The sequence below is a fragment of the Empidonax traillii genome, unplaced genomic scaffold (genome assembly GCF_003031625.1).
Source record: "Empidonax traillii isolate 1590-97213 ecotype Southwest subspecies unplaced genomic scaffold, ASM303162v1 scaffold159:size1039807, whole genome shotgun sequence".
In the NCBI taxonomy this organism is placed as follows: domain Eukaryota; kingdom Metazoa; phylum Chordata; class Aves; order Passeriformes; family Tyrannidae; genus Empidonax; species Empidonax traillii.
Window position 1 is genome coordinate 948,774 of NW_020955352.1, and position 27,274 is coordinate 976,047.

At 48.1% G+C, this 27,274-nt stretch overlaps 1 protein-coding gene across 3 annotated transcripts in view; it reads right to left on the reverse strand.

Annotated features, from left to right (window-relative positions):
- Positions 1-1,479: 1,479 nt before the first annotated feature.
- The window catches only part of NFAM1 (NFAT activating protein with ITAM motif 1), a 54,406-nt gene continuing 28,611 nt past the window's right edge, over positions 1,480-27,274 (reverse strand). The window contains exons 2-8 of one of the 3 annotated variants that reach the window (XM_027885059.1): positions 24,537-24,545; positions 16,721-18,550; positions 14,305-14,643; positions 13,171-13,280; positions 10,535-10,633; positions 5,938-6,024; positions 1,480-3,408 (exon numbers count right to left, since the gene is read on the reverse strand). In XM_027885059.1, coding sequence (XP_027740860.1) covers positions 3,349-3,408; positions 5,938-6,024; positions 10,535-10,633; positions 13,171-13,280; positions 14,305-14,643; positions 16,721-16,859 — 834 coding nt within the window. In that variant the 5' untranslated portion in view covers positions 16,860-18,550; positions 24,537-24,545 and the 3' untranslated portion in view covers positions 1,480-3,348. Of the gene's footprint in view, positions 3,409-5,937; positions 6,025-10,534; positions 10,634-13,170; positions 13,281-14,304; positions 14,644-16,720; positions 18,711-20,266; positions 20,610-24,536; positions 24,546-27,274 lie in introns of those variants that run through there. The other 2 variants (XM_027885058.1, XM_027885057.1) reach the window with 2 other exon arrangements.

Consider the following 27,274-nt stretch of genomic DNA (forward strand, 5'->3'; position numbering starts at 1 on the left):
TCAAATCAACAAACCGACGAACCACTCAAGTGCACCCTGGTCTTCTGCTTCTCAAATTGGGATCTCCTGTAAAGCATTATGAAGGAGTCGCTTTAAAAGGAATAAATTACCTCAGTGTCACCAACACCCTCTGCAGCAATGCCATATAACACTGAGGATGATCACAGTCAGAGACTGCATCTCTCGGGACCGAAGGCTCACGCCTGGTGAAGAGGGCAAAGGATCCTAGTGCTAATATGGGACCTCCTTTAGAAGAAGGCAAGCAGTGCATTTCCACCACACACCGCTGCTTCCTTTGGTAACGAGTCTCCACTTCCCTGGAATCCTGTCAATAGAAAAGGATAATTCAACACCTGGGAATCAAAGATTATACCACTATAACCAGAGAGCCTGCTCTGTGCCTTCCTCTGGTGGAGGAAGCAAGTGGAGCTGAGACCCTTAGGGACACAGTTTTTAAGACAAATCTATTCTCAGTATTCAGTTTAAAGCAAAATGTGTAGGGTGAACACAAGCTGCTTCTCACCTTTGTGGAGCTGGGGGAGCCGATCCTTAATTCCCTTTTTTTTTTTTCCCTAATGGCTTAACACTTAAAAATGAACTTGTTTTCTTTTGCTAATCATATGCATTTTCTGCAGCTATTCTCACGGGCCATAGAGCCAGGTAAGACAAAAAGGCCAAATGATGACAAAAAGACCAAATGACTGCCTTGTTCCTGGACAAATCTCTGCTACAAAGCAGCTACACCACTATTATATAAATTATGTTTCCTAGTCTCTCCTACCTGCGCCTGCAGGCATTTCCTCATACCTCCTTAGAAAACTCCATACTATTTAGAAACATCCCTGCTCTCGCAGCCTTCTGCTGTGTGCCTTTCTCTCTCACACGCTCTGTTGCTGCCGTGCTACCCGTGGCGCATGATGCTAAAGAAGTGATTTTAGATTGTGGCTACACAGATTTAAACTCCCTTCCTCTCGTGCAGCAGCCTTCTACCCTTTCTTGCAAGGCCAACCCAAAAGCCATTAAAATCAACACAGCGACTCCCCCCCCCCCCCCCCCCCCCCCCCCCCCCCCCCCCCCCCCCCCCCCCCCTTCCCCCCCCCCCCGATTTTGACAAGTTTTGGCACACAGCCCAAATCCCCACACTTGCCAGTGTTTCTTGGAAAATTTTACTTTTTCACTTAATTGATCAGAACCTGGTGTGATTCTTCCAGTACTTTAGCACTGACTGTTCTAGAATAGCATTTTCCATTCCAAATAGTGTTCTTTCTCTCATGTTTCATTTTAAACAGCTTCAGCTATTTAATATATAGAATTGTTCAGGCATAAATGTAAGAAACATGCTATTTAAAGAGGTAACAGAAAGACAAGACAAATCAACTCACTGCAAAGCAAGATCATTGCCAGGAAATTTCCAGCAGCACACAGTATTTTTAGCATTTATAAAATTTAAAAAACAAAACACAAACCTAAGCATCATTATTTGGAAAGTTTTTACTTTTCATCTAATCCACCAGCTTCTGCTGAATATTTTATTGCCATACTGCAACATATTTATAATTCATCTCATCATTTCTTTAAATTTGTTAAGGAAAGGAATTGTTATACCTGTAAACTCTTCTGTGAACACAAATGTTTCCTGTTTAGATTAGTAAAATCTAAAACTTTTATTTAAAAAATACTTATTTATAATTGTTGCGATCTCTTAACAAATGATAAACAGGTCTAATAAGCCATGCTGTCTATTCATTGCTCTTTCTGAAATGAATTCCTCAGCACTGGGAAAAGAACAAGCATTTTTCTGTGGTTAAAGAAAGTCCAAATTCCATGTTTGAAATCTCTTCTAATAAAAAGAGCAAAGCAATAAGCGGATTATCTCTTTAAACATAGTATAGGAAGGTTGGAGGCCCTGGAGACATTTTCCACAGCCTCTATCTCTGATATATAGCAACATTATCTTCAACTAGAGAGGGTCCTATGACCCTGGAGCTCAATTTTAATTTGATCTTCTTCTTTAAAGAGGTTTCTACGATTCCTCTCAAGTTATGCTGCATATTCTTATTTTGGGTTGGTTTGTTTGGTTGTTATTTTGTTGTTGTTTCTTAATCTGAGATAAAACAGCCTTGGCTTTTTGATCCGCTGGTTTGATCGTGTTATATGGATATTTAATGTAACCTCTTCCCTATCAGAACTAGAATATGCATCAGCACAAATGGTAGGCAAGTTCCAGCTGACAGGGGAGAGAAGAATTTGGATAGAAAACTCACTTCTAGGGCCTCACTTCTCCTCCCTCCAGTCATTTTAGAACTGGTGTCCCTGGCCAAATAACGTATGGGGACAGGGTGAAGGAGCCTTATACCCTCGTACACCAGCCAGCTGAAACAAAGGCAACCTATTGGTTCTGGTGGGCCAGAGGTACCATGCTCAAAATCCCAAGTGATAACAATGCCCATTGCCAAGAGGAACAGGAACCCCGGGAGCTCAGCTTGAACTTCTCTGGAACCTGGCCCCAGATCTGCCCTGCTTATGTCGCCCCAGCAAGGGAGCGTCCTCAGGTTCCCACCTCCTTGTTCCTCTTTCTTGTTCTGGAATGGGCACTGTCAATGAAACATGTTGTCAGGCAAGGATATTTTCTCCGTTTTCCTTTTCTCCACCTTTATCTCTGTGAGTGCACCCAGTCCTCACCATATACTGCTTATATTGCTGAAGGGGAAGCATTCACTCAGAGGCATTGATTTGAGTCGCCTGGGTATGGTCACAGCAGGCAACTGTGACTACTTGATGGGATTAGCAGATTATGAGAAAGCATGTTTCACTGTGGGGTTCCTGAGAAAGGAAAAATGGGCAGGTAGATGCTTGGGTCTGGTTAAACTATGCATGAAGGCCTGACAGCCACCTCAGGAAAAGCCTCAAGCACAGGATCAGATGGACTGCTTCAGGTCAGGATCTGAACTTCAAACCAGCAAGCAGGGAGGTCTCTGGATTGTCCTATCATTCGCAGAGGATTGAGAGTTAAGTATTTCAGCCGGGGCAGGTGAGAGAAACCTTCACAGATTGCCCATTCCCAAGATAAGTGCTTGAAAAAAGCAGCTTTTCTTTTGCATCAAACAGCTTTGCTGCAAAATAGCTTTGCTGCATCAGTGCAGACTGAGCCCTGAGGGATTTGAAAAGATGCATTCTGTTGTTAATGAAGGGCAGTTTAGAAGGAGCCAGGGGTTCACAAGTCCCTGGTGCTTGCGCTCTGAAGTCACTGTAGATCTCTGCATGTATCTGCATCTCATCTGGGATGTAAGAGTAGCTCTGCCATACAGAAAGATGTCTGGTCCACACAGGGTCAGATATCTTTCCCTGTTAGATATTCTCATACAATGTATCAGAGGATTCTTCTAGAGTTGCTTGCTTCTTAGGTGTCTGCAGAATGATGAAAAGGAGAAAAAAGAAATGGAGGAAAATTATTCAAAATATGATGAATTAATTCTTAATAAGCAGGCACTGACGTTTGTTCTGTTAGAAATGGCTATAAGTGATCTGCTGAAACAGAAGCCACTACAGTGAGAAATGTTGCTCCACCAGAGACAAACGTGACTAATCCAGCCCAAGGGATAAAGATGCCTCCTTTACGAGTCACTCTTCCCCCAAAAAACTGTCAGACTGGGAGGGGAGGGAAAATTGGACTCAGTAAAAAAATAAATCACTTTGGATTCTGTGAAGGAGGAATTCCCTGACCTCCTCAATCCTGTTTCTTCAACAGTTGAGTCTATTCCTCACGACCGTTCCTCGTGTAGACAAGGCGCTGACAGACTGATATTTTAAGCGCTGTGTGGCACAGGCCTGCTGTAAGCAAGGTTACACAGCAAGCAGCTGAAATGCCACCGGCTGAACTGAGCCCTACCTACACTAGCATTTTCTCTGTTGCCGCCAGGCAAAGGGAAACACTACAAAAGTGCTGAGAGGAGGCACCTCCAAAGCGTGTGGGATTAACCCCTCACAACCCAAACTGGCCAATGGTCCATGCAAATGCTCCTGTCTCACAGGGGCTCTCTGCCCCGCTTCCCTTTACAGCTCCCCCTCTATGCGCAGCATCCCGCAGCAAGGCCTAGGTTGGACCCTCCGCAGCAGAGTCACTGTTCAGCAATCCCAGCTCCCACTCACAGCCCAAACCCACTGACCCACAAGTCTCACTCTTAGGGAAAACAACCTAAAAGCCAGCTGGAGGACGAGTGTCCTAGGCGGTGACAGCTCAGGATGATTTAGGGAAGCAGATCAAGGTACTTGCAACCACAGTGGAAAGTGCAGTCAGATTCTCCTGTGCTGAGATCATGAGGCCCTACCACTCACACTTCCCTTCCTTCAGACCAGCACAAGAACTGAGGACACTTGGCAGCGTGTGAGAGCTCATCCCATCCATCCTCTCTCTTTGCTTTTTCCTCCTCTCTTCTCTGCTTTGACCTTACCCTACCCTGGCCAAGGCTACTGGTGCCAGACCCGTTCACATAGAGATGCTCCTTTGCTCTTGCTTTGTTGCTTTGCTGCTGCTCTGTTTTACAGATCCTCTGCCCCTCTAAGCAGCAGCTGAATGATGTGGGCCACACACAAACAATTCAACACAGCTCATACAGCTCCCTGGTAGGGAGAAACCTCACATATCGTGTATCTTGCCACCCAGACTGAATAATTTCAGAAGTGGTAACTGGTAAAGGTATACAGAAAATAAATAGGACCAGGGAGACCCTATCCAACTAATTAAAAATGCAGCAAGAACACAAACCCAGGGATGCTGTCTTTTCCAGTGCATCATGTAAGACAAGCCTATTTAAAAGAATCCTTCCTTCCCCTCAGTAATCAGGGACCTGGCACTGCTTTTGCTACCACCACCGACAGCGGTGCCACAGCAGTCACTGCAGGTGGCCAGTGGCCACGGGACCAGACCATGTGGCAAGCAGTTCTGATAACAGAGGGGGCTGCTTGATTTTAGACCACCTTTTCCTAAAAGGTGGGAGTTGTGAAAATGCCTCAGACACTGGAATGAGACGCTCTCATGAAGCAGAGGGATGGTGAAACCAGGGGAATTATCCCCAATAAGACAGCAGTGGGAGGAAGCAGAAGATATTTTTCAGGAACATTTTCTAACGTTAGAAGTGAATATATATATTTTTTAAGGAGATAAGAGGTCTGGAGAAGAAAAGAAAAACAAAGTTCTGAGGACAGGAAGGAAGCATTCCCTGGCATGCCTGATGCAAGTTTTGTCCATATGAAAGAGCTGATGCCTGTCAAAGGCAGGGTAGAAGGCTATGTGGACTCCTGGTCTGCTTCATGCAGCCCCCACAGCTGATTTGCACCTGCATATTCCTAGTTGCATCTGTTTTCACAATGAGTTAATTTAGTACAAGCCCAAAACATAGGCACATTGCTTTTTCCTGAGCCCCAGAGCTGACAGATATTGTATCAACCCAGCCTCTGCTACCATGAAATTGCTCTCAGGTTTCTAATGCTGGTGAGAGGAAAGCTGCATCCAGGGTCTGCTGCTAGTGCACAGATCCCTTTACCCCAGAGGACTTCTCAACTGCCTGAATAATCTGGAAGGGGCAATAGTGGGGACCTGCATCTGCCCAACTCTCCATGAATGTCCATCCTGTTCAGAGGGAGCAGTGATGCCAAACCCCTCAATGCCTTTCAGCATATGTCATACAGCAAAGCATCTGCTCAAAACCGTGATTGCCAAAACTGGTAGAGCTGCAGGAGCAAGAGTTCTGCTGGAAAAGGGAAGATAGGCTACATGTGCAGCCCAGCTGGCGAGTGCATGCCACATCCTGTTTTCCCCTTTTGGTGGGATTGAAGACACACTTACTGCCTGCCAGGTCATGGCAATTCTGTGGGGTTTCTTTCCCCATGTGCTCAGTGCATTTGGGAACTTTCCAAGAATAGGGCCCTGGCCCTTACCTTCCTTGGAGGATTATTTTTGAGTGAAGAGTTGTCTGTATTGTTCTCAAGGACAGAATAGACATCAATTTGCTGCACATTCAGGCTCTGCACAGGGGAAAAAGAAGAAAATAGGGGTTAAAGAAATTACTGAGGTTTAAGACTACTAATTACCCACCGTGTTGTTCCCCATCTCACGCCTGACACTTTTTAGAAACCCCTGCCATCTCCAAAATTTTAAAGTTCCTGACCTGAACTTGGGCAAACAGAAAATCCTTTCCCTCTGAAATCCCTACAGTACAACTGCATCGTCTTCTTTTCTCAGGCTCACAGAGACAGGCTTTGATGTTACCTACCCTGTGTAAGGCAGTGGAGAAGAATGCCAATGGCCCTGCCTCCCTCTGCTCCAAATTGTTGCAGAATGCAGAATAAAGACCCCTCTGCCACAGGGGATGATGATGTGCACCATGGGGACACGGGTAAGGGGCAGTGCTCTGCATCATCTAGGACTGTTTAGGTGCCTGACACCCACAAGCTCATGTTAGTGGTTATTCTGGGCACACAAAGGTGAGAAAAGGGGAGAGGCTGGGGATCCTGAAGCACAGGTGCTGTTGAAAATGAGAAACCCTCCATTGGACACAATTCCTGTTTATTGTCTGGTTTGGTTTTTTTTTTTTCCCAAGCCAGAACTCTCCTTTCTTTTTAGAATAGTAAAAAAAATCCATATGCTCCCAGGCCCTCAAACATAACCGTGGTCCCACACAGCTACACAGAGAAATACACACGCGGCCTACATGCATATGCACTCGCTGTCCCCCAAGTAATCATGTCACAGGAGATGCATGTCAGTTTGAGTGATATTCCAGATCTGCCTGAAGGATCAAACATAACAATCAGGAGGACTTTTCCATGTGTGTTTCAAGGATGACAGCAGGTTGCCAAGGTGGCTGTTTCTCTGGCAACAGGAAGATGGGAGGAGCTCCGGCTGCAAGAGGGGCAGATGGTATTAGTGGAGAGACTGCAAAGAGAGCGAGGCGCCCTGAAACACAGAGAGGAGGATGAGCAAAACACAGAGGCTTGATTCAAGGGCTGCTGGTCACCTGAACCCTCATCATTTCATCTGGAGTTGCAAACATTCAGCATCTTTCCAGATCATGGCCAGCAGGACAGTGGTTTGAACAGGACTAGATGCTAAAGGAGCAGCATTCGGGAGGGGGCCTTGGAAGAAACAGCCACTCAGACATGAGGGGGGCACAGTGAATGGAGCAACACACGTCTCTCCCATTCCCATGCCTTCTCTCAGAACAGTCAAATTATTTCACCTGTTTGCTTCTTACTCCCAAAACCCCACGTGCCCACACAGACATTTCCCACGTGCCCATGTGCACAAAGAAAATCCAATTTCCCCATCCTCATTTTCAATTCTTTTTGTGATGCTCCCATTGAGGACCTTGCCCTGCCTGGTCTGCTTCCAGCAGCCTGGCTCCGTGTCCCCTTGGCAGGACAGGCAGCCTCTTTCACTGCTCCGGTCTGAAGCCAATTGCAAGCAAGAAGGATCCTTTTGGTATCTAACCTCCAAAAAAGACTCCCTGCCTCCACAAGCCTTCTTCCCATGAAGGCTGTTGACAATGCTGGTCCTTTGCTGGCGAGTTGGTTAATTACTTTTACTTGGTCACTGACCACCTGCTACTGTCACAGTGGAGGCACACAGGCTACTCTCCTCCCTGCTGACAGATGCCTTCCCATCCCCAAGCAGCCTTATGTCTCCCTCACACCTGGAAAAGCTCCTGTGCTCTGGAACCTGACTGCACCTGCACTGCAGGAGCTCTGTTTGCTGCTCAAAAAAGCTTGTTTGAAGTGTAAAGCAGATGAAACAAGGGCCTCAGATTGTTATTTCCAAGCTGCTCGTTAACTAGGCAGCTAAGCTGGAAATCAGAGGATATACAGGTTTGGGTCTAGGCAGTGCAGTGAGGTAGAGCAGCTCCAGGGTTGCAGGACGACAGAGAGGTCAAGGAATACCTGGCAGTATAGAGAGAACAAAGTGTTTTCCCAGCTGCCCCCTCATTACCAGGGCATACACCCGCCCCCAGGGATCACAAAGTAAACAGCGGCACCTGAAGAGCCACTGGGGAAGGCATTTGCTCCCAGGGCTGTTCAGCAGCAGAGCTTTGCAGAAGGTGTGCTAGGACCCTTCCCACACCAGGGATGAGCCTTGCTGCCAAGAAGGATAACACAGAGTACTTAATGAGCTGCACCAGCCAGCTCCGAGACCTTACTTTGATGTCCAGTGCTGCCTGCTCTTGCTTCTGCTCCCAGCTCCACGCCTGCAAGGACATTGTGGTTCCCTGACCTGACTTTTTTTCAGACTCCGACCTGTTGCTCCTCCACAGATAGCACAGCTGGCACGTGATGGTCTCCTGTCCAGTCCCCTAATCTCTGACCTTCTTTATCTTATCCCACTTGTCCTTTCTTTTTCCTTGCCTTAGTTTACCACAGTGCTGACCACAGATTTCTTCCCTCCCCATGAATTAAGAACCGAGTTGAACACCCATTTTAACACCAACAGATTTTCACAACGCACCTACTTTCAAATGCAGTTTGCATGTCTGAGTTTACACTATGCAGAGTTCCCACAAAATTTAGCGGTGGGGCACCAGAGTCATCTTTCAAAGGAAATCAGATTTGTCGACTTTCTGTTCCACTCACCTCTCCTGAGGGCCCATCTAACACAGGTTTCTACCCCAGGGTTCTCACCCTCTACACCCCGTTACACCTCACAGGGCTGTGCTCCCCTGCTCCCCCCTCCTCACCTTGCAGCCCTTCTGTGAAAGAAGCGGGAGTTGCCGCTTCATGCCTGAATGAGTCGCCCCACAGCAGCTGCTCCACAATAGAGGACCCTCCAGTGGCTGGGCTGGTATTCCCCAGCGCACAGGAGATGGTCCCAGGCTGCTTGCAGCCCTGCCAAAGAGCCACCTGCCCTGCACACCGTCTGGCCAGGAGCCCTGCACAGCTGGTGTGTGGTTAACAGCCCCAGGGAAGGCCGGCTGGGCCAGGTCCACAGGGCTCCTGAAGCACTGGGGCCCAGCCAGCTCCTGGGATTGCCTGTGCCTAAGGCTGGCTCTGCTGGCTTGCTATATTAGCCTTAGTGGAGCCTGAACAGAACAACATGATGAAACATGTAATTAAGATGGAGCTAAGGATGCATGACGAGGCCGACTGAGCGAGAAATGGATTTGATTTTTTTTTTGTCTCCTTGCAGAAATCATCCACTTCAGCAGGAAACTACCCATTCGGATTTTTATAAGCCTGAATTAAAAAGAAATTACTTGATACAAATGAAAAGGTTTATGACCTGCAACCTCCTTTACGCAAAGCATTCCTTTTTGCCCAGAATAAACGTATCGCATACAATACATAGTGCTGTCTTTTAAACAACTACTCCAAAAACTAAAAGGCCACAAAATGGTGCCCCTTCCTCCCCACTCCCAGCAAAGTGAGAATGAGAAGGGGCAGGCCTACCTTCTTGCTTGTATCTGCCCCCGATCAAGTCTCCTGCTTCCTTGGCAGAGCTTTGCTCCTCTCTGTAGTACATCCTCCAGAGCTTCACTTTGTTTAGTTTAAATGATTAATGCAGAAGAGCTTACAGGTTTTCCTTGGAGAGACTTTTCCAGTCCTTATAGACCTCACAGACAGAAAGGTTTCCTAATACTCAGGTAACATCCTTCTCTACTCACTTTCATTTTATTTCTCCTTGTTGGTCCCACAGATCACAAGAAAAAAACACAAACCCTTCCCTTCTTAGTGGAGCAGCCCTCCCATGAGAGTAAAAGGAGAAAAAGGAATCCATTTTAAATGGCGCTGGATGGGTTGTAAATGGGATTAGGAGTCATGGTTACTTGAGATAGCTGAGGTCTAGGCCTGGCACTTCAGGGGAGCCACTTCAATTCTGTTACCTATGACACTGTAGCTACTGGGCTTGAGGAGTGGGAACAGTTGGCATTCCCCAGACTGGAAAATGGAAAAGGAGATCCTATGCAATGAAAAGGAAAATGCTTCAAAAAAAAGACTCCCTTTATTTTCTTCCTGCCCTATTTCCCCTGCTAGCTACTGAGCCTGCTGAGGACTGCAGTGGTCTGTGACACTGGCACCAGTGCAGGTACCACAGCAGGAACTCTAAAACAGCTGGGGTTGTTTAGAGGAGCGTGTCCCTCTGTCCCTTTCCTGAGCCATCATTCTGCAGCTGGGAAGGGTATGTCCTTGAGACACTCCACAGTACAAAGGGGATGAGATGCCCTCTTTCTTCCTGACTTGTGGAGACCCTTCTACCTCTTCCACCAGAAACCCTCTGTGGCCTTGCTTAAGAGGAAAGGGTGCTGTCCACAGGGCATGGGGCAAGGCTTGGGCACGGGGGAGGCCATGACTGGGACCAGGATGGAGACACGCAACGTGCACAGTCTTGATGGGAGCTGAGCTGGGCAAGGTCATCAGTACCAGGCTGGTAGGCAGGTATTGCTCATGTTTCACATCATGATCCTGGCATTGTTTGTACCATGGCAGGGAAAGGAAGAATTGTACCACGATGCAAACAGAAAGGATGAAGGGTGATTCTGGTACTCACATCATAGACAGGAGGCGGTGGTGGTGGGCTGGCTGAAGGGAGCTGAGTTTCCACCTTCTGTCTCAGGATATTTAGCTGGTTCCTTCTAGGGCACAACACCTGCTCAGGACAAGACACCAAATGGCACATTTGGAGAAAACAGGATCTCCCCAAAGCTGAAAGGAACACCAGTGTCATATCAAAGCCAGCTGCTTGCACATCTCCTGAATGCTTTCACAGCAAAGAGTCCTGGCAGTGTCTGCACAACGCATGCTGATCACTTTCCTCACCACAGGGTAACATGTAGGAGTCCCGTGACTCACACTGGAGCAGTGTAAGAAAGCAGAACTGGGCTCTGTGTGTACATATAAAGCACTTTCAGCACTGAAACTTTACTGGGTGAAGGGTGTAAGTATTTTACAGCACAGAACAATGCTGTAGGACAAGGAAAAAATAGGGCCATGTTCACAGTGCATAGAGGAATTTCAGAGGCAAAACGCAATGACTTTTGTCAGGGCTTGGCCGGGAAGCTTCTGCTAATATGCAGGGTCTAGAGAACAGCACCAGATAAGCATTAGTGATGACATATAATCAGTGCTACATTAACGTGCAAGTCCAGCATGGGGTTGAAGGAAGAAGGTGCCTCCCTCTGAAATGTTTTCTTGCATCAGATGAGTTCTCCTTGAACGCGTTCCATTCACACACAGAGAAGCTCAGCAAGCAAAGGAGGAGGCAGAAAAGGCAGAAGGCTTTGCTTTGTTCTAATTCAGAAAGAAGTGGGATGATTATATTCACATCACATGAAAACTATGAACTGCTTTCCAGTCCATTAGTAACTAAGGAGGATGCTAAATAGCTTTTCTTAAAGATAAACATTTTTAAACCAGCAGGTCTGAGCAAGCTGTGGTGAGAAATATGGGCTGTGTTCTGCAGGAGGGCAAATATAACGACTGCACGATCTCTTCGGGCCCCAAGGACAGCCCATAAGTCTAAGACTTGCAGGCCCACCTCAAAACCTAGAGATGCCAATTGGCAAGTCGTGACACTGCCCTCCCCTCCTCATCCCCACGGAGACGCTGTCTAGGCAAACAGAGATGGGGGCCTGTCTCCAGCCGACTCGCTCTGCTTCTTACATTCCTTCCCCTGTATCAGGCTGCCGACAAGGTAAGTCTCACGAGATTAGCAGGTCTGCCAACTGCTGCCATTCTGCTTTCAACCTCATGATCTCTGACTGTGTGTGCTGAAGCCTGATGCTCCTTGGAGTCAAACAACTACACAAGCAGCACAGCCTGCACATAAAAATCCATGCAAAGAGCCTGCTGTTGTGGTGGCAGAGAGCAGCTTGAAGAAGTAAATATGGGGCATACTCTACCTAGAAAACAGCAATCCCCAAGCTCCACTTTAAAAGACATCAGGTATTTTTAAGCCAGCCTTGAAATCTCTGGAAGAACGCAGAGAATGCAATTTGAACACCTGAGGGTGGCTGTACTAGGAGCTGCAAGTTTTTCCCAAAAAACAGGGATTCCAGTATCATGACTCCAGAGGTTTTTCCTCCGGGCCCCTCTCTCATCCAGATCTTTTGCCTTGCTTTTGGTTTTTCTTCTCCTTTTCTCTAAATCCTTTCTTCTCCACTCCTGGTTTCCCCTTTGCCCTGTTACTCATCCCAGCTTCCACCTCCTTTCCCAGCTTATCCCAGCCTGGTCTGCTTATCCAAGGGGCCCTGTCAGTCCAGGCTTAACACCGTCCTCCAAGAACCAGTGCTTCCTTGCTCCAGATTCCAATCCCAGTTTCCCCGCTCAGGCTCATTCTTCCAGCTTCACAGAATCACTGCTGTTGAAAGGTGCCTCTGGAGATTGTCTAGTCTAAACTTCCTGTGCTCAAAGCAGAGTCACCTAAAGCTTGTTGCTCCTCAGGCCCTTGTCCCTCTCTTCTTTTCCCCAGTTAATTTCCACACATGCTTCCTTGGGATCCTTGTCCTGACCTTCCTCTCTCTCTGTCTCCTAATGTTTCTCTGCCACACTCATGCTCAAAGCTTTGGTCTCTGGCCCCTCCACACTGCAGATTTTTTTCTTCTATGGTGCATAAGCTCAGGAATGCAGCCGCAGAATTCATGAACCGGAGTAACCTCCATCTTGAAAGAGGATTAGAAATGGGGAAAGTCTTGCCCTCCTCCCGCCATCAGGGTTGCAACAGATTTGCTTGGTTGCACAGGACGTTACCTGTCTGACTGGCAGGTAAGGCCCCCTCACAGGGGTTTTAGACAACTGAACTGCTAAACTGACGAGAGCCACAACTGAGTATGCACAAACTGCAATTTTCCAAAATTCCATCACAAAGCTACATATCCTTGAATGTTCTCAGGGCCAGCATGCTGCTAGTGTGACGGGCTGCCTTGTGCTAAACCCTTGTTCTAAAGTAGAACATGCTGGAGTCAAAACAGTTATCAGAATTTGACTCTTTAATTATTGACTCTTTTTGTCTTTCCTGTAATATTTTTTTTCTCAGAAAAACTGAACTTAGGAAAATAAACCAAGGCAGACACCCAGCATGGAAAATCTCAGGACAGGGATTTCCAATCCAGCCAAGGCAGAAGCAAATGGAATTAATTCCTAGAATGGGTCATGTCAGGTACTGGGTTTTATTTGGTTATAACTTGCCTTTCTTTTCCAGAGAAGCAGAGCTGTTGCGGTGATGCTCAGTGCAGCAAGAAGAACAGTAAAGGTAACAAGGATTTCCCACCTGTAAGAGGTATCTATGTACCCTGTACCTGTAAGAAAGAAGGAAAAAGGTTCACAGTGTAAGTGGAAGTTACAATCCTGCTGTATTTTTAACCCTGGAAAAAGCCTTGAGAGAACTAAAATACAAGACCGCAGAGTGTGGTGGCAGAGATGCACACAACCTTCCAAACCCACTCTGACTGAATAGAAAGCAGGGTGAAGCTGCAGAATCACACAGAAGAGGCAGGATATAAGCCACTCCACAGAATGCATTAGACAGAGGTGATATAACCATGAGAGCCAAGAAATGTGGCAGGTAGAGGCTGGGAAAGGTCTTGTGATAGGAGCAGAAAGATAAATGTTAGAAAGCACACAGGCCACACAAACTAGGAGGGTGGGCATTCTCTGACCAGCGTAGCAAAGCTATTTCATTGCAGCTCTTGCATTTACACTAACAAGTTCTTCATATCCAACATTCAGTAATGCAAATCCAGCCAGTCAGCAGCATGCCCATCCTTATCACCTTAACATTCCTCTTATGTTGCATCAAGCTTTCCCTTGCTTTCTGGTCTGCCCATTAACAGATCAACCAAACCCTTGTATCACATGGAAAAGGGGGAGGGATGTTGGTCAGTCCCTAACCTGTTCATGAGCCCCTAATAGTGAGCACCGAACCTGTACATCTCATTACAGCAAGCACCCTAAGGACTGACCTTATCAGCTGCCTCTGCCATAGTGTTGAAGGCCAAACCACACTGTCTCCTGAACATTAACACTTCAGAGAACCATCTGACCCAGTGCCCAGGCTCCCTGGATAGATCCCGACTCCCAGGAGGCTGTGGCAGGGCAGTTAAAAATTACTGCATCTTCACGTTCCCCTTCGGGAACAGTAGCACAGGTCACCTGTGCAAGGTGCATTCAACCCGGATGGCAGTAAGTACTGGCATGAAGCATTATTGCCACCTGATTTCATAGCATGTTTGGGTAGATGAAAAGAAGAGCAAAGACCATATTTTCACAGCCAGATCCAGCTGATTTTTAACCTCCTGCCCTTCCTTCTGGTTGTTCACTTACCTCTAGCAAGGACAAACACTCCCTTTCCCACTTTCTGCATGTCATTCCATTTGACCTCGCAGTAGTATGTGCCAGTAGAAGAGGTCTTTTCAAGCAGCACAATCCTGTGGTCATAAGACAGGGTAGCAGTCCAATTCTCTTTTCCAGAAGGAATGTGTATGTTTTCTGACCTATTATAGATGGATGTCTTCTGGCCCAGTGAATTAATCCAGTAATAGCAGATTGAAAATTTGGTGTATTTCGGCATGTAAGGGAAGATGACTTTACAGGGGATGGATATTTCTTCCTTGAGCAGTGCAACCTGGATTGGAGGTTTCTGCTGTACGTCAACACCTTCCCCTGTAAGGGTAGTAAGTGTTAGCAGTTACCTAACATCGCTTTCAGTCAGGAGAGGACGGCTGTCCCAAAGACAGGATCACACGGAAAGAAACCATATGCCAGGAAGCACACCCAGAGCACGCAGTGCTGGCCTTGTCAGAAACTGAGTGATTCAGAGCACGTGCCCTGTGTGATCTGCCACATCTCTTAGGTAATTGCTGTCTGATTTGTGATAGCCTGCTGCATTCACAGGCTTCCCCTTTTCTCTTGTGAGCTCCTCCATACAACGCCAGCACACAGAGAGACAGGAAATGAAGCAGGAAGTGAACTGATTTTGCAGTGGTGTGAGACTGTATTTACAGTGGGTGAATAGAAAGCGATTTTCCATGACAAATGCTAGCTAGACATCTCCTGGAACTCTTGAGTTACGAGCTTTTGCCCGGGCATCTATGTGTGGCCACATGATGACTCTGTGGCCATGAAGGTGTTGTACGTAAGCAGCTGTTATCAGTGGCACTGTGTATTTCTGAAAAACAAGTGGGGAAGGAAATTGCATATTCCGTACAGAGGCCAGCACTGGGGCCATGAGCCACGGCTTAATCACTCCAAACTTTTGCTGCTGTGAAAGAGCAGCAAAGCACAAGCCTTGATGCCAGATACGGGCACTATCTGCAGAGGACTGCAGATCTTAAGTATCTATACGTGACAGTATCTTAAGCAGAGAGATGGAAGATCATGCCCTTCATGCTTCCTCCTAACATATACAGGGCAGTTTAAAGTGATCTATCACTGCAATTCAGTAGACAGTGATGTCAGGAGTTACAAGAGAGGATGAATAAGCACAGATGTGGAATCACACCACAGTTCACTCCCTGTTTTGTTTAATAAAAAGTAAAAAAACCTAAGAGTGAGCCACAGGCTAGTAAGGACCCTGGGGTACAGGATTTCTTTGGCTTCCCAGCCAAATCTGGGTTTAACATCAGGCAGTCTCTAGATCTAGTTTCTGACATAATACCATATATAAAGCAATTTAAGAGGAGGCTGTTTAAGAAAGGGAACTGGAAACTTACACACAAGTCTTACGAAATGAAGGATTCTTTCAGAGACATGAAAACAGAAGAGGGAAAAAAGGGTAGAGAGAGAAAGCAGGGGATGGGCAGGCTTTTCATTCATGCTTTTGATGGGATTCCCTGGAGTTCTGCATCTATGAACAGGCTCATAACAAGGTATTAGAGCTGTCCCAGAGCACAGCCAGGCTTGCTTTCCTGTCATCATGCACTAACACTGCCTCACAACAGCAGCATCACCCCTGCACAGCGGGAGCTGGCATTGGAAAAGGCAACTCAGACTTAGTGCTGCTGAATACTGAGCACTGAGGAAGTGGTGGGGGGCAACAATGGACAGCATGGCCACTGCCCAGAAGGGACTGTTGGGAAGTAACATCCATTAAGGAAAATTCTCTACAGATCACATAGCCAGGGACAACAGCCTGAGAGAAAGGAAGAGCTTAGCTTACATCACTAGAAAAAGGTTCTTGGCCCTAAAAGGAGTCAAGATACAGTACAGTCCTCAGGGACATGCTCGTTCTTTGTGAATGCACAGTCCTGTGTACACTAGGAACAGTATTATGGAAAGGTGGTAACAGAAAATCCTGCAGACACTATGAGAGTGATAACCCCAGTGGTTTCTTCTGGGCCATATTTTTCAAAATCATTCATCGTCCTGCTCCTCATCTCTACCCAGCAGAACACATATGAATATAGTTTCTGTACAAGACATGGCTAAGGACTGCTGTTAACAAAGCAGAGGAGAGATCCATCTTCTTGTAGTATCCCAGGAGCCATGAGCTTGAGAAGAACATGCCAAGGAAAAAGCCAAACCATTTTTTTTAGGTTATCTAACCCTTCTCTCATGTTTCCCCTTTCTTGAGGATTTGCTCTCTCAGCTTTGAAATGCTTAAAAGACAGAAATAGCAGCAGCGTGCAAATTCCTAGAGGGGATCTCTGGAAATTAGCAAAAGATAGCAGCTGGAAATGCTCTAATATGAAAAAAACATGAGAGTAAACAAAAGGAATTAAAAAAAAATATATTTGTTTACCTCCACACTGAAGCAACCAAAGAAAGAGGAAGATGACTTTTAGATTAGAGGCCATGATGGGTGTCAGAGGCTGTAAGAAAGCAATCAGACACGAAGATCCAAAAGGCAAAAGATATGGGGACTTGTCAGGTATTTCCATGCCTGGGCAGCTGGTTGATCCCCTCTCGTTCGTGAAGGGACGGGCAGGATGTACACACACTGCTTTTGGCAAGCAGTTCCTGGCAGATGCAAGCTCTTCTGCTTTTCAGTCAGACTCCTCCCCACATTGGAGTTAATATTTCTGTACTACCATGAATGGTGTTACACCTGCCAGGGGGTGTCCAAACATTAGACCATAAGCACTTTGGCATACAGAGCTTTGTCTCCTGATTACTGTAAAATATCACCCACATTTAAAGCAAACTTTGTCACCCTCCACGCTGACGTGAACACTGAAGTGTGGGACCACCTGCTTTGTCTTCGGTGCAGAAAACCAGTACCCACATCAGCAGTCACTACACAGAAACGGCTCCACTGTACTCCTGACTACACAAAACATCCCTCCACAGCCAACTCCTCCACCAGGTCCCTTCGGAGGAAGGCACTCATATTCACCAAGTGAGAACAACCAGACAGCAAATTCATCCCTAACAGCTGGGATGCTTCAGATCCACACCGTGCTGGCTCTGAATCAGCTTCGCAATGCAGGCAAGCTTTAAGTAATCTATTGTAGGCAAATCTAAGGAGAGCCCTTTGAAGAAGAAAACTCTTTTTGTGGGAGGCTCCTGCCGCCTATACTCACGAAGAGTCTTTGATTTCAACAAAAGCTTGTTTTTAGCTAAGACATCTGCAATGCAACAGCTGAGCAGCATCTGACTCATAAAACCCCCAATGTCTGAGAGATCTTCACTTCTCTCTAGGCAAGCTTCCTCCTTTCGCACTTCTTGTGAGACATTTGCACTGTCCTCAAGAAAACACATTGCTGCAACTTCAAGGGTGCCTGCTCCCACGGGGTGCTGTGCTGTGGAGACTGGTGGGGGATGGCCATGGGGGAAAAGACCTAAGGCAGCAGATGAGCCTGTAAACTGCACGTCATCAAAAGCACTATCACTTGTTTTGTCCCTCTGGAGTTTGCAGGAGTGAGGTTTGCTCCAAACAACCTTTGGTTTACAGCATTTTTTTTCCTGTTCAGCCTGGGACAGGTCCTCAGGAGGAAGGGGTCTTGTAACAGGGGGAAGTGTGCAGCTGTGGCCGCTGTGGCCCCCTGACCCCAGGGGTGGCTCTAATACCTTGCTAAGAGCCCTGACAGATGGGGAGAGGAGCAAGTGGCTTTGTGTGGCTCTGCAAGGCTGGTGCAGCAGCTGCACCCCTCCAGGGAAGGTTTAGCTCAGATTAGCCAAAACCAGCTCCTCTCCCCAAGACATGCTGATGCGAGCTGGACGGGGCTGGTCTCATCTGGAAATCACTCCTAACAGGTCTTAACGCTGAGCAGCAAGGACAATCAAGAGTGGTAACAAGACACTTGGGGCCCACTTGATATTTCAGATATAGAGGCACAGATCAGGCAGCTGTGGCTCTGGGGGGCTCTGGGGTCACAACAGCTCTCCGCAGCATTTCTCAGCCTGAACAGCATCTCAAGGTATTTGGAGCAGGGCGGGAGAAGGAAGCAAAGGCTCACTACCCTCCTGTGGAAGAACTCTGATGAACAATGAGGGCTTCTTCGGCTCTTATATCACACTCATCCCCATGGTAGCACACAGCTTTGCAATTTCCAGCATTGATGTATTTCTAGAAGACAGAACATGCTGCTCCTGTCAGCGATGTGTTTTAACTGTTATCGGCATTTATCTGCTTCAGGAATTCAGAGTGATAAGTGGATTAAGTGTGGTAGGTTTGTAGGGCTGCCAGGTCAACATCATCCAGGTCAACATCGTCCTTCTGTCCTTTCCCTTCTCTTCCTATAAACAACCCTGTTGCCACTCGAAATGCCAAGTCCTAGAAATATCGCTGTCTGGAATTAAAAAAAAAAAAAAAAAAAAAAAAATCTAGCATTTCAAAAGAGATCACACATAAGACTCAGCTGTGGGATTAAAGGCACAGCCAGGCCAGAAATACATTCACTGCTGGGATTTGCTATGGTAGAGCTCACTGAAAAGAAATGGCTTTGAAACGACTACCCAGCAGCTATTAACTGCGAGACAGGATGACATTCTGTTCCTTGGAGCCTAAAGGGAGCCTGAATCTTTGAATGTTAAATTCTAATTCAATTTGGTCTGGGGATTCTGGACTGAGTTTTAACCCTGGAGACACAAATGGGAGGAAGATGAGGAAAAGCCGGGGAGTTGTGTGTTTCTATTACCAGCCTGTAGTGGGGCTGAACTGATCACCCTGAAACTTAGGTGGAACTAACCAGGATACCTGCGGCAAAGGAAATAAATTACAAAGCTCCATAGCAATAGGTCATTGTATGACCTTCACTCATGCATTATACACTACACTGCTGCATGTGAACCAGTCCCTGCAGCATGATGAGGAGGGAACTGCCTGGCCAGCTATAACCCCGCTGCAGCACTGACTGGCCAGGATCCGTATGGCTTTGATGCAGTGAATGCTGACACTTCCTGAGACTAAATACAGGATTGGGCTAGGTTCAAGCCACGGTTTCTGCTTGTAGGTGGAAAAGTATCTATAAATTTCACTCAGGGACTGTTAAAAGCCTGCAACAGTGGCCAGCGCTCCCAAACATGAGGAAACGCACACATCGTTCTGGCGCGCGAAAACAACAACACGTTTGGGCAAGCGCTGCACCTACCAGAAGTGCCTGCTCACAGCTGTGTCCAATGTACACCCACAAGTAAAGGCGCACACACACACACACACGTGCCCACACATGCCCCCACAGCCAACTCCAGGGAAAGTATTAATTCAAACAAAAAGGCTGCTGCTAGCCAAGGCAAAAGCAATGCTGCAGAGACCACAACAAAGCCTCTTTATTGCTGAAGCGTTTAACACCACAACCATCCAAAAGAGAAACACCGCTTGGCGCAGAGAAGTGCTGCAGCAACTCAACGAGCCTGATTGCACAGAGCATTTCATTCCCCAGCACGGCAGCTCCGGATTTGCTGCCTTGTCAGAGACCAGCTCAATCCCCCATTGCTGGAAAGCCAGCCAACGGCAACATGCACACCTCTGAGGATTCGCAATCTCTTTGACTCCTCTAACCCCAGACTCCAAGGCGTACAGTTTCCCTCTGTCTGGCGGCAGGAGCGATAGCAGAGCCAGCGCGAGCGGGGCTGTACCTCTGCCAGCATTTTTACCACTGTTGTGTGCTGAGTGCCTCTCAGCAGGGCTGGATGATGCTGACGGAAAAGCTGCCAATGCCCTCGCTATGTTTCTACCCATCGAACTGCTTTAGGGAAGAGAACAATCAGGGGCTTGATGGGAAAACAGAAGAATAAAGGTGTTGACACTACCGTGGGGAAAGGAGGGGGCACTTCTCTAATTCCCTTTCATCAGCAAAACGAGTCTGCCTCAGAAATCACCCACTTCTGCTTTTTCTCTATTCACCTGCTGGAAAGATTCCCAGGGGCTAAATTACCACAGGCCTGACACACTCTTGGGGCCATGCCTCAGCCTCGTGGTGCTCCCTACGGTTCTACTTCATGGGCTCCCTGGGTGGCAAGCTGGGGCGAGCAAGAATTCGCCTGGAGGGACACCTTTGTCTTCTCAGACTGACACTTTCTAGGAGAACATCCACCTGACCGGGCCTGGGGCTCACACAAGACCAGGGCAGAGAGGACCATGTTAGGTCTGCCTGAGTCAGTGGGTTAAAGCTTCCCCCGGGCAGCCCACCTGCACCGGGCGGGCCAAATGAGCCGCTGAGGCCGGGGAACGCCGAGAGCCGGGGGACACCGAGAGCCGGGGGACACCGACGCCCGGACCGGCCGTGCCGCAGGGGCGGGCAGGGCCTGAGGGGCGGCGGCCGCTCCCGCCCCGCGCCCTCGCCCACAAGATGGCGCCGCCGCCCCAGTCCCCCCCCCACTTCTTCCCTCCCGCCCCCACCCACCACGGTCCCGGGGCACCGGGGCAGCCACCGCGTTTCGCACCCGGCAGCCGCCACCCCGGAGCAAACGAGCACAACTAGGATCCATTTAAGGCAAATTTAATGCTAATTAACCGTAATCAACAGCTTGAGGAACAACTTTTACTCAGCAAGCTGCAGACACTGCGGTTGCAGTTCACCCGTCAGGCGGGAGCGGCTGGAGACGGGGTGCGGAAAAGGAAAATGAACCTCACTGCCGTGGGTGTAACCCATCCCCGCTGTCTCCTGCCCTCCTCCGCCCCTCGCTGCTGCCAGAGGTCACTGTCCCCGCAGCAGCACGGACCTGTCATCCCACACACATACCTCTTGCCCCTGCACTGCAGGCTCCCCTCACAGCCCTCTGTGGCAGAGGCAGCCGAGTCACTTCTGCTGGGTACTTTTGGGGGGCAGCAGCCCCCAGCCAGGGGACAAGCACAGGGAGTTGCCGGCAGCGTTGCCTCCAGCCCTGGCACCATCACTTAAAAGCCATCCCTCCTAAACGAGAGCGCTCTGGAAACTCCTGCCAGTGCTAGTGAGGAGCACCGTTTTATTATGAATGACACTTCTCAGGGCAGATGCCTCCTGGCACCACGCCTGGGTGCTTCCCATCACCAGCAAAGCCCAGACACCTATTTCATGCCACTGACCAGGGATGCTGCACTAGTCAAGGTGCTGGTAACGGTGTGCAGCTCACTCTCAGCAGGGGCAGGCTCAAATCAGTGCCCCCACAAACAACCACAGACTAGCTGCTGTGCCCCAAGGGTGTGCAGCTGCTGTGAGCAGCCCCAGCAGCCCACCTTGCTAGTCCCATGGAACACAAGCACAAGAGTCACAGGCACATAGCCTCCCATGGGCACAGAATGTGTCACCAGCCCCATGGTGCCATGACCAGGCCAGCCCAAACTTTCTCACGTTAGCAGCAAAAGTGCAGGGGGTCGGATGCTAGGCAGGAGCAGGGCATGCTGCCAGCAGTGCTCTCCTAAAACAGAAGCCCCAACTCCTTCCTTGCCAGCTGCATGCCTTGACGTGTGCACATCATGACCTGAAATCGTCCTGATTAAAGCGCTGTGCATCTCCTGTGTTGGGGGTAAAGGGTGGGAGGCAGGCAGGTTTGGCAGGGTGCAGGTCCTGTGCAGACACAGGGAAGATTGTGTCGGACAAGATGGCAGCAGTTGCAAGAGATCTGCAGAACCAGTTCCTGCCAGCAATGGCCTCGCCAGATGGCCCTTCTGGTCTCGTCTGTGCAGGAAAACTGCTTGGGCCTCAGCAAACCCTGCTTTGAGCCAGCCAGCTGTGCCAGACCCAGCTCCTCTCACCCTGGCAGGCAACAGATTCTGACTGCCACCAGGTACCCAGGCCGGCCCCATGGCTGCCTCCGAATCCAAGTTCCTTCCCTCTGAGCTTGTTCAGGAAGTCAAGAGTTCAACACTCCCCTGCACCCAAACCACCTCATTCACTCCTCTGCTCCTCCTCTTGCTTTTTTCTGGCTTTTATTTCCTTTTAATGTCTTCTCTACTTTTTTTTTTCTTTTTTTTTTTTTTTTTTTTTTTTTTTTTTTTTTTAGCAGAGACCTTTTCTTTGGCCTGCAGCAGCTTTCCAGCTCAGGATGTTGGGAAGCAGAACCTGCAGCACAGCTACAGTGATCCTGGGAACCAGCACGGACCCCTGCAGCAGACACATTCATGCAGTCACACCCCACTTCAGATTGGCACAGCTTTCCTCATGCAGACCAGGCCTCTGCCAGCTCCTGAGAGGAAAGTTGGGAAGGTATTAAGTAGCTAAGTACCTCGCTGGCAAATTAATGTGTTGGTTTTTTCTTTCTATTAATTCCTCAACTTTCCTTTGCTTTTATTGTAGACTGTGGAGAATATGCAGGTTGATACAGCTGCTACAGCACAACCTCCTAGGGTGGAAAAACATCTTTTTGTCACCAGGCCCTATTCTGGCTACGCAAACTAAATAAAGAATCCTGGCAAAAGCATTTGCTGGAAGAACCGCACCTCCGCTAGGATTTTTGCCAATACAGAAATGTGTTTCATTCTGTCTTCCCTCGCCACCCCTCAATTTCCCACCTGCCGTCTACAGTTCTTGCTGACAGAACTACAGGACAAGGATCTGTAGTTTTGGCCTAATACAACAGGATGACCACTGGGTTCTGTTTTTCAAACCCTTACAGAGCACCACTAAGGACACCGGGAGCAGCCAAAGCTGCCATAGGCTATGGGGAGAACTGGGAGAGGTTTTGCGAACCTCTCTACAGGCCTGGAGGTTAGGCACTGAGCCTGAACCCACTCCAGCCCCTCCCGTGAAAAGGGTCTCTTCTGCCTGGAAAACCACTGGATGATAGATGTGGGTCCAACAAGGATGAGAAATGCAAAAAACCCTCAAGTGCAAGAGGAAGCATATCCTGTCTGCAGGGAGACATAACCTCAGCAGGAACAAGTGCATGGAGGGGAGACTAGATGGATACCATAGCGGGGTCTAGACCCCTTCTTCTGTGGCTAACTATATCTCCACTTGCTCTTTAGAAAGATATACATACACATGTATATACATGTACTCACATTTTATACCTAGCTACTAATATTGCTGAGGTTTCCCTAAGGCAGCCCCTCTATGTCCCCCTACAGCCCAAGACGCCACGCTGAGACCCTTTATCATAGCTGGGCCCATGGCTTCTGCAGACCACTCTCCCCAGTCTGGGGAGATCCTTCCCCACCCCACCATCCTTCATTATCTCTGCCCAGCTGTGGTTTATAAGTTCTTTAAATCTTTTCTAGGAACAGATACAGATCACAGTTACCCAGAATCCAAAAACGCAGACAGCTTGAAATGTGGTTAGTCTGCCCTACTTTCATTGAGCTGAGAGCAAGGCTCTGCCAAGGTGCTTGCTCAGGGGAGAGGAGAAGAGAAAGACCTGTTTCAGCAAACTGCCCCTTCCTTACAGCCTAAGAAACAAACCTAACCCGTCCCCCTCCAAAGGCTGCTGCGTCTGTTCAAAATGCATTGCCTCTCCTCCTGGTTTGCCCTGGACTTGCAGGTGAGCAGGATGAAGACGTGAAGGTTCTCCTGCACTGCAACACTTGATACAGGCACAGGGATCTCCCCAAGCTGAGAGACGTGTGAGGAATTTGCCGAATCAGGGCCACGAGGCCGGCAATGAAGGGCGTGCTGCAGATTAAGAACAAGATGCGTCAGTAGCGTGTTTAACCATCTGCGCGCTCACTGACAGCTTTTCCCCATGCTAAGTTGCTCCTAGGCTGAGGGAGATGCAAAGTGGAAGTGCTGCCGGGGACTTCCCTCCTGTGAGAAATCCCCTCACTGGGAAGTCCCCACTGGATTTCAGAGCTGCTGTGGGACTGTGCTCCATGGGGAGCATGGGTCCCTTGCACTGACAGGCTCCCTGAATGGCAATACTTCCAGGTCTTGGATAGGTATACTGCTGAAAAAATACCAGGACGCCTTCTTCCTTCTCTGAGTGGTGCCAGCCCACAAGACCAGCCTGCAGACAAAGATGTGTGTTTTCCACACCCATTTTGCCTGCAGTCTGATTCCGATAACCCTGGGCTTTTCTCACAAGCACTGACGGTGTTCAGAGGAGACGGGAATTGGGTAGAGGAGAACTGCTTGCAGAGATGTACCTCCAGCTCTATGACTTTCTCCAAAGTAAAGAATATTTGCTGAATGATTCCACCTATATTCCAGGTGGAATACATGGAGCCGTATATAGACAAGCCACTTGCAGCTTAACCCTACTTGGAAGAGCTTGTATTAAGGCAAGGATCAGAGCAACAGTGGGATATTTTTGCTGGTGCTCTCACTAGTGGTAGCAATAGTGAGGTGTTTCAGGAGAATGTCTTGCTGTAGTCAAGGCCATAAAGAGATGCTAAAGAAGGTTTTGTCTGAGAGATAATAGCCCAAGATCATTACGATATTTATTAATACCATTTACAGGGACTGACTTCAATAGCCTTGGAGGGAAGAATGAAAAAATGCCAGCAAACACATTACGTTCTTCTGCAATAAGTTTTTTCATCCTATTGAAAAGCTTTGTTAGAAAGAATGATGAGAATGGTAATAATAAGGCACTATAATTATACCTGATCCTTCTATAATCTCTCTCTCCGCAGAGTTCAGGAGCACTTTACTGCTATTATTGGATTTGAACAGTCCCATCTGGATAACATACGACTGATTTGTTTGCATGGCTTATTTTAGGTATTTCAGCATGTACATTAGAGTTGCCTTCGTATCTGGCTGATTCCCTGCACACTCTGTAAGAGCAGGAAAGCATCTTCAGCTCCTGCTCTCCACTACCCCCTCCTGCCATCGTGATGCCTGAGAGAGCTCTTCACAGAAGTCCAAGGACAAACAGAACCTTCAGTCCCTCCCAACTCAGTAATGCAGAGTGTACAACAGCAGTACTGAAGTACTTACGACATGGAGATTGGATACTCCCTAGAACATTTGGATTTGCACCTGTGTTAATTTAGGCTTGAGATTCCACGTATCCCAAAACAACTCTAGATGCACTTGAAAGTCTAGAGGCAAGGACCTGGCACATACCTGGTGCTAATGTACATGCTCTGTGGTTAGAATAGCTGCTACTCGAAGCTTTTAACCAAAGGGATCTGCGGCAGGAATGTGCTCCCAGCACGCACAGAACCAGGGAAAGCGTGACGGATGCTCACATCTTTCCAGACTTGGCATTCCTTGCAACACCATCTCAGTTACAGTGACGCTGGCAAGCTCTCGCCGCAGCTCCCATTCACTGTGGCGTCTAAATGAGCAACCAGCTCCATCAACGTCAAGAACTTTGTTGTCCCCTTGCAGGAGCTCGAGTGCAAAGCTGGGCACTTGCTACTTCACTCTGCCAGGGCCAGGAGAAATGAGACGTCACTGAAAAAAAATTCAGCCCGTGCTTATAAAATATTATATAAAAAATGAGACTTTTTTTTTTTAAATTAGTAAAAACACAATGCAAAAACTCTGGTTTACATGACTCGAACAGTTTTCACTTAAAAATTCACAGCAATTTGTCACTAGCTTGCCGTGCAGGCAGGGATTGTTCCTTTCAGACTGAATCACCATAAAACAAGCACAAGTTGCCTGATTCTTTTGTTCCTCTCACACGTTTTTAAGGGATTTTTCTTTTCCCTGTGAATTGGAGCAGAGTTTTCTCCTGCATCCCTTACTCATCCCACCTAGCCTCATCCACGGGGACAGGTGGAGTTTCCAGTGTCTGCCCATCCCTAAGGCTGGAGACATTTTGTTGAGGAGTTTAAACGGACCCATTAGCCACGTCTTAAGTTTTCCCCAACTTAATTTTTGGAGTATTATATCCAGTCTCCTCACTTTCATTCTCTTAGGTTCTTCAGAGCCGCTTCTGTCAATTTGTTTACTTCTGGTTTATTTTTAAAAGACAAACCCCCAATGGACATAAGCTTTCAAGTCCCTTTTGAAAATGCTGTCTTGTCTGTAAGTGCTTTGTTTGTGATCCTCTCCAATCCTTTAGGCTATTGTTTACAAGCTGGAAGGCATCTGCGCTTGGGCTAATCATGCCGAATGCCAGCAATTCCCCCAGCATGATTTGCTGCACAAGCCAGTGGGAGCAGGGTTTGTTTTGATTACGTTTAGTGTGGAAAACCCACATTTGCTCACATCAGCCTGACAAAATGGGGAGGTCTAATCCAAAATCTTCAGAGGGGAACAATAATCTGGTCATTGATTTCAGTGCCATTGGGACCAGCTCAAAGGTCAAGAGCTCTGATGGCAAGGGTGGTGTCTTGGGAAAGCAGGTAGTCCAGGAGCCAAAAATCTTTTAAAGTGTATGCCTGTAATTTGCTCTGGGTCGGATGAATCAAATACAGATCTCGGAGGCTGCCAGTGCTATGCTTTTCAAAGCTCTGCAGCTCCTTTCTGACATGCGGTTAGTCAGGTTAAAACCCCCAGCTTTGCCCCAACCAGCCGACACCTCGGGCTGATGCTGGCCTCCCCCAATGTCCTCAGCTGACAAGTCAGGCTCTTTCACTCGCTCTGGATGATGGCAACGTTTTTATCCTCAGCCTGTGTTGATGCTTGCCTCCAGGCATCAGATGGGTGTCCCAATTTTTCTGCTCGTGAAAGCTGGGAAGAAGCGCCCGAGGGCTGCTCCCTTTGGGGCTGCCATCAAACCGCCAGGGCACGCAACTGCACACTGCATGGGTGGGTGGTACAGGTCTGCCAGGTGCAGACCCCCTCTCTCTCAAGGGGCTCCAGCGCAGGTTCTAGGAGTCCCACATGCAACCAGAGCTCAGCACAGTTTGTCCCTTGCCAAGCCGCTGGCTCAGCTGGCCTGGGCAGCATCCTGTGCTGCTGAGCCTCAGGCTGAGCTTAGGAGGGCTTGTTCCCACACTCCTGCCATAGCTCAGGTCTGCCCAACAAGGCACAGAACTCAAAGCTGCACCTGGATCCCACCTCTCCCCTATTTCCCAACTCAGTTCTTCTTCCCCCAG